Source organism: Tenrec ecaudatus, chromosome 6, assembly GCF_050624435.1.
Source record: "Tenrec ecaudatus isolate mTenEca1 chromosome 6, mTenEca1.hap1, whole genome shotgun sequence".
Classification (NCBI taxonomy): domain Eukaryota; kingdom Metazoa; phylum Chordata; class Mammalia; order Afrosoricida; family Tenrecidae; genus Tenrec; species Tenrec ecaudatus.
The window spans coordinates 96,364,451-96,385,326 of record NC_134535.1 but is presented as its reverse complement, the minus strand read 5'-3'; the positions used below and the strand labels follow the sequence as shown (position 1 = coordinate 96,385,326).

Here is a 20,876-nt window from a genome sequence, read left to right as displayed (position 1 = left end):
TCAAAATGAAACCCAAACCCAACGTCATCTAGTCAGTTCTAATTCCTAGTGACCCTGACCACAGATCAGACCTACCCCTTAGGGCTGCCAAGTCTCAGTCTTTAGAGAAGCGACTGCCAGATCTTTCTCCCATGGAGCTGTTAGTGGGTTTCAACCCACTGACTTTTCAACAGCCATGAGCCTTGAGCAAGCCCCCGGTTACAAGCAGGGCTTCCCGCCCTTGCTTATACTTACTTATAATTCATGAACACAGTAACCGCCTAGCCCTGTCAAACAAGTCGTACCCTGTGATATTTTGACCGACTGGTACTTTACGAGTAACTGTGAAGTCATGCATGAAAGCTCATGTTCATTCAAGTAGTGTGTTGAGCAACATTAGCTTCAATAACTCCAAGATCATTATTTCTATTTTAATTGCCCTCTAGAAGGGGGCAGCTAATTATTACACATTTCTTACTGCTGCCATAGCCAGCCAGCCATGAAAAACACCTATTAAGACATTAATATCTTAAGAATGCAATGTCTATTGAAATGTCTCCTAACCACAGATGTATAATATCTGGTTTTAATTAGTCATTCTTTTTAACTCAGGGACGCACAGGAGAGTTCCTTTGAAGAATTTAGACCGCCAATAGCTTTGATCAACTGACTGAGAAAGAAATGCCTGGTTGCCCTAATAAATTTCTAAATCAACTGAGCAGAGCAACAGGTAGGGTGTAATTCTTCAGTAACAGCAGGCATTCCGTGTCAACAGTAATTCTTCAATAACAAAGCATGTGCCAAAGAGAGACTCCCACCTCCTTCTGAATATCTAGCCGAAAATGCTTTATTTTAATTTGACGAACACAGTCAAAATGCAATCTCAGCAAGTCATTTGACTGCACCATAGGATCCATGTGTAAGACTGTAATATTTTTATGAGTTGTTAACCTCTCATATATTATAAATAGTCAAATTTTCATGTGCCTAATCTTCTTTGAGCCCAGCTGACCTCAGAGGGAGATATTAAGATTCAAAGAAGAGAACGTCTAGAGCCCTGGTGAAAAACTGAGTGACAACACTTGGGATACCGAGAAGGCCTGAAGTAAAATAACCTTCACACAATCAGATTAAAAGCCCTGCAGAAAATATTTAAGAGACCAAACAGTGTACTGATGCATTAGTATAGACTTTTGTTAAACTAATCTAGACATGAATTAGCATCTCCAGGAGACTACTTAATTGCATTAGAAAATGGAAGGAAATGAAAACATTGAGTGTAATGATAAGCAAGCTTTGCAGAAAAGCCAGATGAATGCAATGCAAAAGCAGCTGCTAAAGCAAATATAAAATACTATCTAATAGTTATTTTACCTTGTCATACTCTGAATAAAATGCACTAACATATGGTTACAATTAAGTTCATTTTTCTTATACACAAGTAGAGATAAACCATTAAAATGTACTTTAAGTGGGATTTCATTTATTAATATATCATATGAGACTACCTATATTCATAATTGCAAACTAAAATATCCTTAAACTAAGAGAAATAAAGATTCTTATAGCAATGATTTTATAACACTACCTTTTCTTCTTCTTCTTTTCTTTCCTTTTTAGCTTCTCTAAGTCTTTCTTAGCTAGATCTATAACCTCGATCGTCTCTCTGTCTGAGGATAGCATCGATGAGGAGAAAGCTGATGATCCACTGAAATACGGAGACCTTGCTGTAGCTCTTGTCAGGCTTTTTCGAAGGTTCTCATTCACGGCTTCACTTTCTAGCAATTTTGCCCTAGTGAATAAAACAGCATTTTAAAAGAAAAATTTTAAATAACTTTATTTATTTTTAATTGGGAGTTAATACATAATATCATTCCATAGATCAATTACAAAAAGGCAATGTTTGAAATGGGTTGTTCTGAATGTTATAAAATCTTCCAAAAGATATTTCAACAATACCACAAAGTAATTTGTGCTTTTGTTTTGATAAATGTATTAATAACCGTTAAAGTTTAGGACTTTTTTTCTTTTTAAAATTCCTCATTGAATTATTATGAATCTGAAATCACATGTTTCATGTTTAAAAGAATTCTGTATCTTCTACATCTGTCATTGGCAACTCTATGACTTGAATGTTAATCAGTGAGCACCAGTGTCCTTGCTCTGTAAAGCCATTATTTAAGCATAAACTATACAAGCACCATGGTGTCCCTCCTTTCAGTTCTTCATTCAATGTGCAATAACAGCATTTCCATAACACTGCAATGAATAGTTAGTCTAACTTGCCCCTAACTGGCACACAGACCTCTGCCTCCTAAATATGCTATGGGAAAAAAATGTTATCTCCAAGGAAACCAGAGTTTGAGAATTGAAAACATTCTTTTGTGTGTCCAAGCAGCCCCAATAAGACAGGGGGATAATGTACGTACTGCCAGTAATATGAGAAAGCACAGAATGAGCAGCTCCGGGAGGAGCATGGCCTCTGGGACTAAATAAGACCCAAAGACCTCTAGCCAGTTTCTTCGCTTCTATTGAATGGGAACCATCAAGTGCACCATTATCTACTTCGATATAATTGATTCCCAAGGTCAGTCTGGCACAATGGTAATTGAGACACGGCTAAAAGGAGAAACACTACCTGCTATATTTGCCTCAAAATTATATTAGCAAGCACTCTCCCTCAGTAATATATTACTAAGCACTCTGCCACATAATCCGAAATGTAAGCAGAAGGTGCTAGAAAATTGGCAACTACTAAACCCTAAAGACCTAATCATTACCTATCTGAGATTATTCCTAAAACCGCTGACACTAACTAGAGACAGGGAATAAAAAGTATTGGTGGATGCATGTTTCAAATCATGTCTTATACAGTATTTAATGAAACTGTTTTATTATATACCTGGTGTCATGTGAGAAGAGCCACAATTAGAGTATTTTAAAATGCTTAAAAAGTTTTAACAAAAATTCTGAATAAAATGCTGTGATAATTTTCATTCAACCAAGACAACTCAAAGCTCAAGTTTAACTATAATTATTGAACAGTAGAAAAGTGAAAAACAATATACATTTTCCATATTTCTAGAATGTAATACAAAGCCCAAGAGTCCTGGCAGCACAGTGGTAAATCAACGGGCTGATAATGGAAAGGTCAGCAGTTTGAACCCCCCAGCCCCTGCAGGAGAGAGATATGACAACCAGCTCTCCTTTGGAAGCTCCATAGGCCAGTTCTACCCTGTCCTGTAGGTCAATGTGAGTCGCAGTGAACTGGATGGCACACAACAGCACAAAGCCTGGGTACACAAAATTAAACAGTGATTTTTATGTATGAATAAAAGTATAAACAGGAATGTATTGATTGTGATAAGAGATGTAAGAGCCCCCAGGAAAAGCATTTTTTTAAATATAATAAATAAGCTAAAATGGTAAGGACCTATCTTTTAATTGATTCATTCATATAATAATTTGACAAAATGGGATTTGTTATTACCTTATTTTAAAAGTTTGCATCTGGTATACACTATCGATTGAAAAAATAATTTGCTATGCAAACTTCCGCTTACAGTACACAATAAAATGTTAGAAACTAAATAAGTAAGTTTGCATTTGAGGACGCGTGCACTGCTTCTTCAGTCCTGATGCTGAGAGACCTTCAAAGGTGCCCTTCACCTGTTAGCCCTACACTCGCTGCTGTTCAGTCATTTCGAACTCACAGAGACGCCATACGATAAAGTAGAGCTGCCTTATAGAGTGGTCCAGGCCGAAACATCGATGGAATAACAGGTTCTAGCTTTCTACTGTGGCTCAGTTGGTGGATTTGAACCTCAGACCTTTCGTTAGCGGTCAAATGCTTCACCACTGGCATTATCGGGGGTCCTTGCCCACCTTCACAAAGCTTGCTTTTTGAGTGGCTTTTAGCAATCACACCTCCCTCTTTCTCTCTCCCCTTGTCTTTGCTTGCACCCATTTACCCACTTGGGGCCTGCACACCACTTAATAGGTAACCGAAGTGCGCATGTGCGTCTCAGCCGTCATGAGCTGGATCTTAAGTGATTCGTCTCTAAAGCACTCTACTCATCCCTCAGTAAGGTAGAAAGAGAATGCAACTCTTTCCACAGGATTGTTAAGAGTCCTGGGTGACACAGAAAATTAAGCCCCCAGTCACTCGTGGAAAAAGTTGGGGGCAAGAGGCTCGTCAGAAAAAGGCTCGGCAGTCGTTCTTCCAAAACACTGTAACCAATGGACACGCTGTGCAGCGGAGCTCCACTCCGAACCCCCAGGACCGCCAGAGCCAGCATGACGCCGCCTGGGAGGCGGTGCTGATATTGCTGTTGTTGCTGATATTGTACTTGCTTCTTTGGTTTAAGACAGTTATAAGGATCAATGATATAATTTATTTAAAGCTCTCCTGTGTAATACTCTATTTTAAAGTAATAATTATTCTTATTAAAAAGTTCAAAATAATATAATTATATAAAAGCAGCAGATTATAGTTAAATCATTTACAAGTACAAGATGGTACTCAATAAAAACACGCACAAATCATTTTATAAGAATATTTAATAACACTGGGAAATGTTCTAATATATTATTACCTTTCAAAGAATAGGTAGCAAAGCAATATGTACATTGTGATGTCAATTTTTCTCAAATATATTGGATAAAGTATTAAAGTGAAAAATAAAATAGATAATAGTGGCAGTCAGAGAAGCTAGAAGACATTTTGACATTTATTTAGATTGTTTAATGTATGAGAAGTGGATTTCTGCCTGTCATTAATTTATAAATTGTTAAGTACTTAGGATCATTTCTGTAAATCTTTAAAAGAGATTCTTCTCTGTATCGTTCCAATTTTAGTATATGTGCTGCCGAAGCGAGCACAAAAGAGATTCTTTTAAAGCAAATTTATTATAAATTCAAAGAAAAAATATTGAAGAGATATGCATCAACATGTTGACACTATTTTTTGTAATAAAGAAAATATGACTCATATTAATTATACTTTCCTATATTTACAAATTTTATACAAAATTTTCTAATCCAAAAAGTATATAATGATTAAATTGTGACTATTATTAGTTTACAAATAAATTTATTAAAACTATTATTTTAAATTAGAACAGTACCAAAAATACAAATGTCCTCAAGTGCCAATATATTACAGTTAAGTCTAAAGGGCTTTGAACAAATGTCTTCCTGGGACAAATTTTAATGAAAATATGAATTGGATAAAGATGTAATATATAAAGACACAACATGAGAAAGTGAACTTAAATAATAGTGACATTATAGCTTTAGCATGCTTTATAATTTAAGAAATTTTACATATTATTGGCTTATTTGAATCCTATAATGACTGTGTGAGTCTAACAGATATTATCTCACTTTTATAGATGAACAAAATGAAGTTCAGAGAAGTTAGGTTACCTAAATTCAAGGTCACACACCTTATAAGTAAACAGAAGCTTAAATTTCAACCCAGGTAATCCAATTTGAATTTAGGGTTCATTTATGCTTACCACATATGTCATTTATTATTAAATTATAAAGTAGAGTTCTAGGATTCTAGAAGACTACACCCCTGGGGTGGGTCACACCTAATTAAAGAACCATCAAAGAGAAGTTGGGAAAGTGAAACAAGCTATTAACCTACACCAGGCAAGATGCGATCACAGATTGAACTCAGGACCTCTGAGTCATCTCTGCTCTATAAATGACTTAAAGAAGGATTTTAACTCGAGACCTTCAAAAAGGGAAAGACTATAAAGTCTGCTTCCAGTAGGAGAGGAAATGATCCAGGCAGTTTTCCAGGAAAGAGGACACCAGTCAGGCTATTTATCCAATAGTGAGACCAAGGCTAAGGATCACCTTAGAGTAACAGAGTCAAGAGGGAGGATGGGGCCCAAGGCCCAGAGCATGGGATCGGTCTTAACAACTGATCAGTCCAGAAAGTCAGGACAAAGAGAAGCAGGCTAGGAGGAGGAAGACAAATTCTAGAAATGAAAGACAGAGCTATCAGCTGTGTTTCAGGAAGGTAAACAAGGAGTGTGAAAAATAAGAAAAGATTGGTCAGAGAAGAAATCTTGGGCAAAGGCAGGAAAGAGCACTCTCAGGACAGGACAGAAACTGCAAGTCCAGAATGGCTCCTGAGCAGAACCGGGCTCAATGCCCCAAGGGCAGTCAAAAAAAGTAGTACTGGAACATAAGCTTTAGAAGAAGACCAAGAATTCCACAAAAGGCAGCAATTACAACAGACTAACTGGTGCGTGTGTTTAAAGTTAGAGTTCGTCAAGATTTCTTTTTTTTCACTTTTTGAAACATCCTTGGGATGCAGTTTGCAGCTGTAGTGACAGTACTTTGTTTCCATTTAAAATCTTCAGAACAGCAGGAGGATAGGGAGAAGGGAATGTAAACACAGATAGGAAAGTCTTGGTTGGGGTAGCTCTGAGACTTGGCCTCTTCCCCTAGGTTATTCTCTTCAATTTAGCAGAAAAATGACTTAAACGACTAGATGTTCCCCAAGGGGCTAACTGCAGTTTTCCTTTAAAAAAAGGCAGCAAGGGCAGCTATAGGGGCGAATCATGGAACCTGAAAAGATTATAGCGATGATTAGTGTTCATGATCCTCTTTCCCCCTGGCTCTCCCCGGCTGGGCTAATGCTCTCCTCCACATTTGCACACTAGATGTGGACATTCATTTCACTAAATGTCACTCCACTTACTACAGGTGACCATTTGTGTACTGGTATATGTCCCCCCACCCACCCCAAACCATGAACTCCTGCATATGCCATTCACACCCAGCCCATGACACAGAATGAACGTTCTTGGTGTGTCAAATGAAGTATGAATGAATGAAAGTACCACATACTATATGTCCTTAATCTATATGCCAAGGAGAAGCAGGGCATTGGCTAGGGAAGAACTGACCTACATGTAAAAAATAGCTAAAGTAGAAGGGAAACTGGAGGTTGGACTTTTCCCAAATGGTGGGTGAGAGCCACAGGCAGGGGAGGCTCCAAAGGTCGCTTCAGCAGCATCAATTATAGTGGGCCTGTGAGTCAGGCTGGGAAAGCTGCCGTGAGGGTATAACAACCGGTGTAGGAGGGAATATGAAAAGAAAATATGGGGAGAGAGCAGAGTCAAGGCATTTGGAAGATGACATCATGGGAAAGGCAAGTACCCATTCCCCTAAAGTTAACTTTCCTGAAGTGCTAAAATATCATTCTGAACTTTTGCTGAATAATAAGCCAAAACAAAGTGCAATACAACTACAATGTAAAACCCTAAGCAAGCATGTGCATTACACATAATGAAACATAAACTATACCTGAGATCTTCAATTTCTTTTATATAACTGTGAATCATATTACTGATCTCCTCAGTCCCTTCCCCTACAAAGCAAAATATACAAATTAAACATTTCCTTTAAGATTTCAACAAAATAGAATGGGGTGGATGGGGAGAGAATTTATGGAAACAAAATGATAATACAATGCTTTACAATTCTCACAGCTAATTTTCTTAGCAAAATTACATGAGCAGACAGTAAGGTAACATGATAACACAAAGGGCATATTTTGTTTACGTAATAATTTATTATAAAATCATTACACATTTAACTTAATATCAGAGACTGTACATATTGGGGGATTTCTGCTTCAAGTATTCTAGGTGATTATCAACACAGAGTATGTTCTCTGCCCTCCAGAAGTGAATCTCTTGCCCATCCCACGGCGTACACATACCTGCTCTGGCAAGGACTTGATTGGCCTGATCACTGACAAACTGTGTGATCCTGGTCCTCAAAGCATCAACCGTCTCTTGCATGGCTTTGATCCTGACACGCAGATTATTATTTTCAGTCTGCAGCATAGCATTCTCGTGAAACATGTCGTTGATGCTTTCCACACCCTCCTCGTCAATTATTCTTTTACCCTAAAGAAGGAAAATAGTTTCCTGTTGGTTGTTGAGGAGCCTTACCTGCACACACGCTTGGTATCTGTAAGCAAAGACTCATTCTACCTGACCAACCCCAAGACAAAAGAGAACGTTTTCCCTCTACTACAAGCTTTATGAAGCATTTGTCCCTGACTAAACTGATTGGGTGGAAACCCTTTGAAAACAAGTATTGGTCAAGTTGACAGAGCAGATATTATTCAATGTTAACCACAAGGAAAAACTTGAGAAGCTCATCTCCCCCCACAGAGAAGCCACTACTGCGACATTTAAGAAATTCCAAAGACACACATATGTAAGCCATCACTGTGTTCACAACATGCTAGCCTTCGGCACGCAAAGTCAAACCCAGGAGCTTACTGTTCTGTACTCCATGACTTCCATCTGCAGGCGTGTGATCTCACTCCTGAGTGCGTTGATTTGCTGACTAGCTCTGTCTTGATTGACCATCACCTTGTTCTTGATATTTCTAGCTCGGTTGGCATATTTCAGGGTGTTTAAAGTTTCCATAAAATCTCTGTCTGAAGGGCTGACACATGCTATCATGATTGTTTGGCTGCAAGTTACAAAGTATAATTAGGTTGACAGTATAAAAAACTAAAACATTTCAAAGATTTATTTTTAAATCCCTCTCCTTTGGATAGCATATTTTCCCTCAAGATTCTAAAAGGTTGCTACTATAAAGTTAAGAGATAAAAGTATAGTCCCAATACTACAAGACAATGTTAAGGAAAAGTATGGGGTAGTTCCACTCTGTCTTAGAGAGTTGCAAGTCATCATCAACTTACATAACAGTAATAGGTGTTGGTTTTTAGGTTTCTTTTTTTTAACTTGAAGTAAAATTAGAGAATATAAATTTATATTATCCTTCTTTAACACAGAATATCTTAAAGTATAAATTCATATAATTTCCTTCTTTATCAAACATTTTAAAGTATTGCACACAGAATAACTTAAATTATCTGCAATCTAAGTCGAATCTAAAATAATTATTCCTTTCATTATTCACTTATCATTTCAAGATTTGTTTTCTTCCTTTGATTTAATCACTTGTATCCCAACTTTTCATGTCAGCAAAGGACTTTACACAAAATCTAATCACATTCAAGGTAAAAAGAATGGTATGGCCTTAGTATTATGTTGTTTTTAATTTATTGTGATTTGGGAGAACATTTATTGAGAAAACATGTATTCCATTCACCAATTTATAAACACTATGTTTTGTAACATTAGTAGTAATTCTCTCAGTTTAAAAGTTCACTCATGCCCTTTCTGCCATGGGGTCCTATATCCATATACTCTTCTTTCCCGCCCTTTCCAGCCTCTGGGTTTCATTATGGGACACACTTATATCATATGATAGAATATTATTTATAATTAAATAATCAGAGTTTCTGGCCAGATTATCCAGGAAAAAATGGAAATGGAAATCATGATAAATTGCTTTACCAAACAAAAAATAAATCATGGGCTAATGACTGTGCTTCAGATATTTTATTTTTAAATCATTTTATTGGGGGCTCATACAACTCTTATCTCATTCCATATGTACATCCATTGTGTCAAGCAAATTTGTACATTTGTTGCCATCATCATTCTCAAAGCATTGCTTTCTACTTGAGCCCTTGGTATCAGCTTCTCATTATCCCCCTCTCTCCCTCAACCTCCCTTCCTCCTGAACCCTTGATAATTTATTATTTTTTATGTCTTACACTGACCGAGGTCTCCCTTCACCCACTTTTCTATTGCCTGTCCCCCAGATTGGTTCCCCCTTTCCCCCCCCCCCCACCTTTCCCTTACCATCCTGGTATCACTACTCTCATTATTGGTCCTAAGGAGTTTATCTGTCCTGGATTACCTGTGTTTCCAGCTCTTATCTGAACCAGTGTACATGCTCTGGTCTAGCCAGATCTGTAAGGTAGGATTGGGATCATGATAGTGAGGGGAATGAAGCGTTAAAGAACTGGAGGAAAGTTGTATGTTTCATTGGTGCTACCCTGCACCCTGACTGGCTCATCTACTCCCCGAGACACTTTTGTGAGGGGACATCCAGTTGCCTACAGATGGGCTTTATGCCTCCACTCCACACTCCCCCTCATTCACAATAATGACTTTTTGTTCTTTGATGCCTGATACCTGATCCTATCAACACCTCATGATCACAAAGCTGGTGTGCTTCTTCCACATGGGTTTGGCTGATTCTCAGCTGGATGCCCGCTTGTTTATCTTCAAGTCTTTAAGATCCCATACTTTAAATCTTTTGATAGCTGGGCACCATCAGCTTTCTTCACCACATTTGCTTATGTACCTGTTTTAAATTCAGCAATCGTGTTGGGAAGGTGAGCATCATGGAATGCCAGGTTAATAGAAGATTGAGGGAGTACTTGAGTAGTAGTACTCTGCTACTTTAGTACTAAACCTATAAATATATGCACATAGATCTATTTCCCCATTATCATATATAAACATATTTACATGTGTACATGCCTGTAATTAGACCTCTATAAATGCCCTTTGCCTCTAAGGTCTTTCCTCTATTTCCTCTTATCCCACTATCATGTTCAGCCTTCATTTGAGTTCCAATATTCCTCTCAGTTATATTGTCCTTTATCAAGCTCTACCAGGCCTCCTACACTCTCCTTGCCATCAATTTTGGATCACTTTTTCCATTGTCACTGGGTTTGTTAACACCGACTTCCTTTCCCCAGCCTCCCCCTCTCCCATGTCCTCCCCCTGAAATTGTTGGTCACGTTATTTTCTCCTCCAGATTGTTTATCCTGCCTGGCTTATCTAGATAGCAGGTCTATGCAGACCTGCAGAAATAAGAATATGCTCAAAAAATAAGACAAAGCAAAACAAAGCAACAAAAGAAAACAAAACAACAGCAGCAATAAAAACCGACAAAAAAAGAAAAAAAAAAGCCTATAAATAGTTCAAGGTATGTTTATTGACCTTTAAGAGTGTTTTCCAGTTGAGTCTGATGGGGTGCCACACCCTGGCCCCAAAGTCTGTTTTTTGGTATTTGTTGGGGACTTCATTGCTCTGCTCGCCTTGCTGTTCTGTTGCACATCACCTCAGTGCGGTGGGGTCAGATCAGGTGTAAATCCCATACTGTGTCTCCAGTGTTGTCCCCCACTATGCTTCAGATATTGTGCTTATGAGATAGACATGAAAATTCCAAAGGGAATTTTCAAAGTAACTCAGGAAGTTATCAGAACTGCTCTTAAGGAGCTTATTCAGGCTCTGATAGGAAGATCAGATGGGAAGTCCACTGCTATTCAGCACTAAATCTATGTCATTGTATCCAGTCTCCTGCTCCAGTGCTTGCCTTTCAGCATTAATTTAAACATAGCCCCCTAGTACTCTTAAAAAGTGGTCAGTCAGGGTGCGATATAGTACCAATGAAGAACACAGCTTTCCCCCAGATCCTGGATGCTTCCTCCCCCAACTACCATGATCCGAATTCTACCTTGCAGGACTGGATAAGGCAGAGGTTGTACACTGGTGCATATGGGAGCTGGAGGCACAGGGAATCCAGGGTGGATGATACCTTCAGGACTAGGGGTGTGAGGGACGATGCTGGGAGGGTGGAGGGTGAGTGGGTTGGAAAGGGAGAACTGATTACAAGGATCCACATGTGACCTCCTCCCTGGGAGATGGACGGTAGAGAAGGGGGGAAGGGAGACTCCGGATAGGGCAAGATATGACAAAATAACAATCTATAAATTATCAAGGGCTCATGAGGGAAGGGGGAGCGGGGAGGGAGGGGAAAAAAGAGAGACCTGATGCAAAAGGCTTAAGTGGGGAGCAAATGCTTTGAAAATGATTAGGGCAAAGAATGTACAGATGTCTTTTATACAACTGATGTATGTATGTATATGTATGGATTGTGATAAGAGTTGTATTAGCTCCTAATTAAAAAAAATTTTTTAAGTGGTACAATCCACCCACCTATTCCACATTACCAGCTCTTCATTCATCTTTACTCACCTTCATTCCTATTACTTTTCCAGATTCAACTCAGGTATCACCTAGTCCAAGAATGCAAGTCACAATTTGACTGTACCCTTTCTCTGTTTCCTCATACCTTGTTACATTTACCTTTTAATTATATTATTATTATACATTAAAATTTTCTTGATCCCAAATCCTTAAGCCCCAAGCCCCTAGAGAGCAAAGATCATGACGTTTTATTAACCAATGTACTTCTAAACATATAATGTAATATTTGAAACATATTAAGCCACAAATAATTACTCTTGGTATGGCATAGGTATATATATTTATTATATATACATATTGAAGGCCAGAAAGTTAAAATAATTCATATCTCTCTAGCGTTTCTTTTGGTGAAGAAGACAAGGAAATACGTAAGAGTGAGGCTCACAGATGCTGAGTGGAACAGGGCTACTCAAAGTTCGGTGCCCGACTAGTGCCAGACTGTGAACGACTTATCACTGGCTACTGAGATGAGCACAGAAATGAAGAGCAAACACTTTAGACAGTTTACAGCACTTGAACTTACTGTAATCATTCGCACTGACTCAACACACTGAATAGCTACTGGCCAGATAAAAGGTTCTCAAATTCACAGGGCAAGTTAAAAATGGTGTCATCCGAATAGACATGCATAATTTATCATGTACACAACAAATTGGGGGTGGGGTGGTCTCACCTTTCACAACTAGCATAAGCAGTATAGGTTCAAGTGCTTAAGGAAAGTGGTGGGAGTGAGAAATGAGAGGAGCTGGCCAAGATTAACTACATAGGGGGTGGGAATCACATATTAAACACAATCCAAAATATTCAAATTTCAAGTACAGTTGAATTTTTTCTAATCAAAGAAAACATTAGGGATATTTAATTTGAAAGCTGATAGGAAAACTTCAATTCTGTTTTAAGGAGAATTATATTAATAAAATATTTTACTATGCAATATTATTTTATATAGCTTATATACGGGGCTAGAAGAAGTTTGTGGGAAAATGGAATAGAAAGACAATGGAATTATTTCACAATCCCTTTGAAGCATCCCTGTATATCTTTTATATGTATCACTTTTATGTTATTTTATATACCTGGAAGAAAATATATCAGAACTCTTAGCAGTAGTTACCGCTCACTTTCTGTCATTAAGTCAATTATGCCTCATAGCTACCCTAAAGGACAGATTAGAACTGCCCCTGGGAGGGAACAAGGAACAACAAGTGAACTAAAATCAATGGAGAGAAGGGCGTAGGATGCCTAGTGGGGCTTAATCAAGGGCACTGTAGCAGCGAGGAATTACTAAACCTGAATGATGGCCCAACATGATGGTGGGACAAGATGAAAGTAAAAGGAAATAGAGGAAAGAATCAGGAGCCAAAGGACATTTATAGAGGTCTAAATACAGGCATGTACATATGTAAATATATTTATATAATGAGGGGAACAGAACTATGTACTCATGTCTATATGTAAGAATTAAGGTTGCAGATGGACATTGGGCCTCGACTCAAGTACTCCCTCAACACAAGAACACTTTGTTCTAACAATCCCGCATTCTATGAAGCTTACCATCCCAAAGCAATCGCTGAAGACATAATGGGTGCATAAGCAAATGTAGTGAAGAAAGCTAATAGTGCCTGGCTATCAAAAGATATAGTGCCCAGGTCTTAAAGGCTTGTAAAATAAACAATCACCCATCTAGCTGAGAATCAACAAAGTCCACATGGAAGAAGTACACCAGTCTGTGTGATCATGAGGTGTCGAAAGGATCAGGTATCAGGCATCTAAGACCCAGAACAAAACTATACCAAATATGAATGAGGGGGGGAGGGCGTGGCGCAGAGACTCAATGCCCATCTGTAGACATTGGACATCCCCTCACAGAGGGGTTACATGGAAGAGATGAGCCAGTCAGGGTGCAGTATAGCACTGATGAAACACACAACTTTCCTCTAGTCCTTTGGTGCTTCCTCACCCTACTATCGTGACCTCAATTCTGCCTTACAAATCAGATTAGACCAGAACATTCACACTGTTACAGATAAGAGCCTGCAACACAGGGAATTCAGGATAGATAAACCCCTCAGAGCCAAGAAGGAGAGTAGAGATACCAGGAGGATTAGGGGAGGGTAGGGGGAGAAAGGGGGAATCGAACATAAGGGTTAATCTATAACCCCCTTTCCAGGGGGACGAATAATGGAAAAGTGGGTAAGGAGCGACAGAGGACAATGCAAGATATGAAAATAATAATCTTTAACTTATCAAGGGTTCATGATGGAGGGAGGGTGGGGGAAGAAATGGGGAGCTGATATCAGGGACTCAAATGGGAAGAGAATGCTTTGAAAGTGTTGATGGCGGCATATGTGCCAATGTGCTTGACACACTGGATGAATGTATGGATTGTGATAAGAGATGTAAGAGCCCCCATAAGTAAGAAAGAAAAAAGAACTGCCCCTGGGAGCAGAAAGCCTAATTTTCTTCCACGGAGGACTGGTAGTTTCTAATATTGATCTTGTGATTTACAGTACTTTATGCTTTTGTGTGTTTTCTGCAATGTCTGCTACAAATATATTAAGGTGATGTAATAATTATTGTAAATGCATGAAAGTACATTAAAAAAGTAAGAGTCACTAAATTGTTTACATAAATATATGCCAATTGTTTCCAAACACATGCTAAGTAGTTTGCTTTCCATGACTTAGATGAGGTACAGTGCTGTTAACTATGAGGTCAATCACGAAATGCTAAATAAAATTCTTTTAACAGGAGGCTGACTTAAGGATGGAAGCAGAAGGGGTCATTTCCTCTGAGGGCTTATCACCCATGAAAAAATGAGGGGGAAATATCTGAGACTATTTGGTTGTAGCCTAACTACCAGAGAATTCAAGACTCATGGTGAAAATGTCTTGCACAGACCGATTAGAGAGCAAGCAAACTTTCCCAACAATTGAAATCTGTAAGGGTATGATTGTTTATCATCTCTACTTCGATTTTTCAAAGAATAGGCAGTGGCTACATTATAGAAAACTTTAAAAGCTTTTACATTTGGGTTAAAAAATACGAAGTTGCTCTATGACAAAAACCCAGATTGATATTGAAGATCAGACTGAAAAACTAGGAAAGTCTGAAATATGAAATCATGGAGGCAAGCTTTCATTTGTGTATTTGATATATTGGAAGAGGGATGAGTTGAAGCAATGCCAGTTTACATAAAAATAGACATTAAAAAGGTGCTGAATGTAATCAAACAAAACTTTAAAAACTAAACTGACTTCAAGTCTAGATTGAACATTATTCAAAATACTTTGTGTGGCTTTCCAAAAGAAAGCTGGCAAGTTTAATTATCAGATCATTATACAGCAGCCAATGACCTTTTCAAGAAGCATGATTTGTTCGAATGTTAAAAATACTGTGAAATAAATTTGTTGTGGCTCTTTGTAACTTATTAAATTGTGCTATGCTTTAATTTAAAAGCCAAAAATGTTCCACTTGTAAAGCCAAAATGGTGATGTTTATGAAAAGGAATGCATTACCAAAAGGAGGGCCTTAGCTGATACAATATATCAGAATGCTGCAAAGTATGCAAAAAGGGGAATAACAATAATTCTGACAAAGTTAGTAACCAGACAACACCCTACCTCATTCATTCTCATTTCTAAAGTCCTTCAAAATATTAAGTTTCCATTTTAGTAGCTTTTCCATAAAATATCAGTAAATTACTTAAATTACTTTGTAAGCACAGGATTTTCTTTTTACCCCCACCAAAATCTTGTTAGGTGTCTACTAAATGCGACTCAATTAAAGCAGGAAACACAGGATAGTAGGAAGAGGACATATTATGGATTTGGTTTTCAACTTAAGGAACTTTAAATAAACTACTGAACCGCTCTGAATTTCAGTTTCCTTATTTATAACACATTATAGTGGGAGAAGGAGGAGGCTTTCTTCTCCATACAGAGTTATAGCCTCGGAAAGCCACGAGAGTGGTTCTACCCTGTCCTATAGGGTCACTGTGAATCTGCGCCACTCAATGGCACCAAGAACACAAAACGCCTCATATGCTTGAGTTTGGAAAGCATATTATTTTTTATTTGGTTTATAAAAAAATCAATTCTTATAAATCACCTTACAAACTTACTTATAAAGCAAGGAATAATGGAGAATAATCAATGATACATACCTATTACCCCCGAGGGAATCCTGTAATAGTCTTGTTAGCTTGGAATCTCTATAGGGCACATGGGTGGCCCTTTTGCTCTTGTCCCCCAATGCACTTATTACATTGCCAAGTGCCAACTAGAAAGGAAAAAGAGAGCGAAGATGAAGCAAGGTTACTAATTACAGCATTTTCAAGGGAAAAAACATAGAAAAATTATACAGGGAATCATAGCAATTGAAAACATTTGAGTTTTGATTTTGCTTTGCTTGCATTTACATTATAAAATATACCCTAAAGGTTTCTGCATTAACTAATAAAATAGACACAACTCAAAGTTTGGTGTTATATATATGCATCTGTCTCTCACAAGTACTTAAGCTTCTACAGAAAGGTTTTCTTTAGAAATAAAAGATTATATTTAGAAATAAAAATACTCTAAAATGGAAAACATCTAACCATCTCTAAAATAAGAGCATTAAGTGTGCTCCTGGGATATTATTAGCTCCCATTGAAATCCTTCTCTTCAACACAGTGATGAATTAAATCTTTAGTTCATTTAATAGTTTCATAAAACTTTCTGTTTGCAATATAGTTCCCTATGGAAAAACAGAATCTCCTTCAGCCATGATAAAACTGCTTCTCTAAACAAAGTATTCCCAAGCACGTGTAGTTGTACTTAAATGTACAATCAATCTTTGTCTCGAGTCTTCAATTTTTTAAAAATTGAGTCAAACTACAGAACTCTCTAGACACTCCTACCTGTCCCCTTCACTGCTCTGCCTATTGCCACTGCATTCCGGCCTTTAGTAAAGCGACATTCCAGAACTCTGTCTCTAGGTCATTCATGGAATGATATCCATATTGCCTGGCCTTGATCTCTCTCACGACGAGTACTAAGCATGGGTTACACTGAAACTCTACAAACTATGTCTCAACACACCTTCATACCCTAAACAGGAAAGAAAATGGAGTAATAGCTTTTGTCTTTTTCAGAAAGCACCAGCATTAATACCAACAATGTTAATTATTGATCCACTACGAAATTCAAAACAACACACAGTCTAGGATCCGGGTCACGTATTTAACAGAAAATTCAGCCTCATGGTGGGAACCTTTAAGGGACACTGGAGATGGGAAATCTCTAAGTAGCCTCTATTGATAATTTCCCCCATGAAGGAATCCCAGTAACACAGAAGTAGACAATGAGTAATCTCAGAAAAGAAACCAAATGTATGGAGCCTCCAGGAGCAGACTGGAAGGGAGAGAAAGAAAGCAAAAAACACATGCCTTGAAGCTTCCAGTGTTACAGAAGTTTATGAATGCCTTTACTGTTACATAGGAACACAAATGCCCAATTATAAAATAAAGACAAAATAAACTACATAGAACTTTGCTTTAAAACATTGCCTTCCATATAACAGAAGCTTTGTTAATGCAATAACAAGGTGTTTTCCAAATAAAATGCCACTAGGTGGCATGGTCTTAAAATGAATTTCTAATTATTTTGAAACTATTGCCATGAAAAAATATTGCATTATAATTTCCTAAATTAATAAAGTGATGATCATAAAAAGTTAGCAAAAAAAGCAATTGTAAGTATTCTGTGTGAAACTTAAAATAATGTCAAATGGTGATTATTGGTAACATTTTTAAATGTGAAAAAATGTAAAGAAATTCTAGATACAATTTTCCGTACATATCCTAAAATGTGATGTAATTAAAAGATCACATATGAAGAAGAGTACACTGTGAGAAAAAGAAGAAGGGTAAAAGCTGACAATGTCAGATCAGAGACTTATGAGTTGACTGCAGCCTTCATTTGTCAGCTCAGTGCGTGAGAATTTCCATTTGGGGTGCTAGGTCATACAAAAGAGAAAGTGACACGAGCAGAAGCCTTGGCCTTACCAGTCCACAATTGATGGAAATGCCTTCTTTGGCTCGCTCGCCTGTGGCTCCCGTCCGCTTCAATCTTTCTGACCCTGCCAAGTCAACAAAATGGAACTTTGCAGTCAGGGTCTCAAATTCATTCATCTGAGAGGATTCAGAAATCATCTTATTATCAGTCGCATTTTCCTGCAATGGAAGCAATTTGTTGAAAATATGTTGTTAATGTGACAATAAAAATGTTCCAAGGAAGAGACGAGCCAGTAAGGGTGCAGTGCAGCACCGAAGAAACATACAACTTTCCACTAGTTCTTTAATGCTCCCCCCGCCCCACTATCATGACCCAACTCTACCTTACAAATCCGGCTAGACCAGAGCACGCACACAGGTACAGATCAGAGTGGAAACAGGGCAGATAAACCCCTTAGGGCCAATAATGAGAGTAGCAATACCATGAGGAGAGGGGAGGGGGAAGGTGGGGGAGAGAAGAGGGGAAGAGGTCACAATATAACTCCCTCCCAGGAGGGCAGGCAACAGAAAAGTAGGTGAAGGGAGACATCACTCAGTGTAAGACATGAAAAAAATAATAATAATTTATAGATTATCAAGGGTGCATGAAGGAGGGAGGAAGGGACGGAGGGAGGGAGGGACGGAGGGAAGGAGGGAGGGGGAAGGAGGGAAAAAATGAGGATCTGATACCAAGGACTCAAGTACAAAAAAAATGTTTTGAAAACGATGATGGCAATATATATACAAATGTGCTTGACACAACACATGTTATTTATGCATTGGGACAAGAGCTGTACGAGCCCCCAATAAAATTATTCTTTTTAAATGCTCCAGACTCACTTTCCGAAATATATACTGTATATACTCATGTATAAACCAAGTTTTTCAACACATTCTTAATGCCGTTTTTGTGGTAAAATTAGGTGCCTCGGCTGATATTCAGGTCGGCTTAAACTTGAGTGTATACAGTAGGTGTATACAGGGGAAAAAATCCGGTAGCTAGCTAAATATAAATGCAGAAATATCTGCTGTCAGTTAGAAATCTAGACAAGGAATGAAGCACGGAAGTCAAAAGCCAGCTGACATCGGCTGAGACGCTGCTCATGCTGCTACCAGGAAGCTCCTAGCACATTAGTTCTCAAAAGCAAAGGGCTTCTTGCAGGTGACTACATGCATCACCAGCTGGGGACAGCATGCTTTCTGGTGGTTGCAGAGATACATCCAATTCACTTCCAAATCTTGTAAGATTGGCCACATTTAGGATAAGTAAGACAGAAGATAAGCCGTTAGGAAAAGAAATGATTAAACAAATGAATTTAGTTCAAATGCACTCTCATGGCTTTCTTGTGAGTTAGGTCTGTCTGAACGTTAGAAATGGGAACTTACAGCATCTGCCTGGGGGCACATTCTAGTTTGACACACGTGAATGGTAAAAATGGCATGTGAACGAGAGCTCTGAACATTCATCTGGGTACTAGCCGTGGTCCGGGATAACGCACCCAACTTCAAACACTGCATCATCTGAAAAGAGGGAAGAAAGAAGCGAGCTGCTTGAACAACAGGTAAACGAGATACCACTCAATCATTACTCTACGCTAATGGTTAAGCCTACCATCTCAAAAGATGCAAGACATGTGGATTTTCATATGACTATTCTATTTTAGTACAGGCATTTTGGAGCTGAACTTCTCAGAATAATAGTGTATTATTTTTTAAACAAGAGACAGCACTGAGATGCATTGTTTGCCACTTGCTGACATTTGCAGCTTCTGCTCCTAAACTTTTCAGCAGAACACTTTGCTACAAGCTGAGAAGTGACTGGAATTGCTCCGGCTCTTTTGCCGCTTCTGTATCTTTGGTCATTTTTCTTCACAGCCTTCATTTAGGAGCAGATACAGTTCTGGTCCTGTGACAACAAAAACACCAACGGACTACCTCTCCTCCTCACCTCCCACTGTCTGACCCTCTCTCTTGAACTGTAAAGCCATGAGGGTACTGCCTTTACCAAAGACCTGACATTTTAAATAAGATCCTGAGATATATGTGTTTTTTTAATGAACATAAGCTAAGACTTTAACTCCAAGGTATGAAAGGATCTTGGTGACTCTATGGGAGAAGGATGTGGCAGTATGTTTCCATAAGAATTGCCAACTACTGGAGCACTACTGCCTTGTCCTATATGGTTCGGTGTGAGACAGAATCAACTGGATGACAATGGGTATGCTTCGAGACACAAAGTTCATGTCTCATATCTTGTTCTTAAGTATACTATGAGCAGAGGTGAGTTAAAGATGCTCTATGATAACTAGAACATAGACGTTACCTCCGATTCTGTATTCACATTACGTGTTGTGACGCCCACAGTGTAAATTCCTCCAGTTGAATCTTCATGAATTTTTATGTTTGACTTTTTATTTTTTGCATCAATATCACGAGTAGTATCAAACAGATCAAGAACTTCTTCATTATACAGCTATGAAATAAAAGACATAGTAAAAGTTTAATTTTAGCAGAAATTGCCTCATGACTCTCACAGCACATATTTTATGTTATCGTTCAAACATACTACAGAGTTCTGCATTTGTTCAAAATGACATCTATTTTCTTCAAAATAAGACATAAAAATAGATGAGCAATGAGTATTCCAAATATAAATCAACATCAGATTGATGTACAAGAGTAAGGACAACAAAGTACTTACTATTGCCTGGTAGGCTGTGGACTTGCTCAAATGAATGACTAGTCTCTTGCACGAGATACACAAATAGCAACAAAAATAAACAAGATTGGAAATATGCACCCAAAATAGACAAATTATACACTTAGAGAATATTTCAACAATTTTTAACACTTAAGCTAAAGATATCCCCTACTCTCCTGCAACCCTTATTAACATGTCT

At 38.2% G+C, this 20,876-nt stretch overlaps 1 protein-coding gene across 3 annotated transcripts in view; it reads right to left on the bottom strand.

The window, feature by feature from the left end:
* KIF21A (kinesin family member 21A) overlaps positions 1 to 20,876 on the bottom strand; it is a 181,651-nt gene that overhangs the window by 63,549 nt on the left and 97,226 nt on the right. For all 3 annotated transcript variants that reach the window (XM_075551887.1, XM_075551888.1, XM_075551889.1), the window contains exons 4-11: positions 20,300 to 20,449; positions 19,363 to 19,497; positions 17,989 to 18,156; positions 16,105 to 16,220; positions 8,298 to 8,493; positions 7,727 to 7,916; positions 7,309 to 7,372; positions 1,568 to 1,771 (exon numbers count right to left, since the gene is read on the bottom strand). In XM_075551887.1, coding sequence (XP_075408002.1) covers positions 1,568 to 1,771; positions 7,309 to 7,372; positions 7,727 to 7,916; positions 8,298 to 8,493; positions 16,105 to 16,220; positions 17,989 to 18,156; positions 19,363 to 19,497; positions 20,300 to 20,449 — 1,223 coding nt within the window. The remainder of the gene's footprint in view (positions 1 to 1,567; positions 1,772 to 7,308; positions 7,373 to 7,726; positions 7,917 to 8,297; positions 8,494 to 16,104; positions 16,221 to 17,988; positions 18,157 to 19,362; positions 19,498 to 20,299; positions 20,450 to 20,876) is intronic.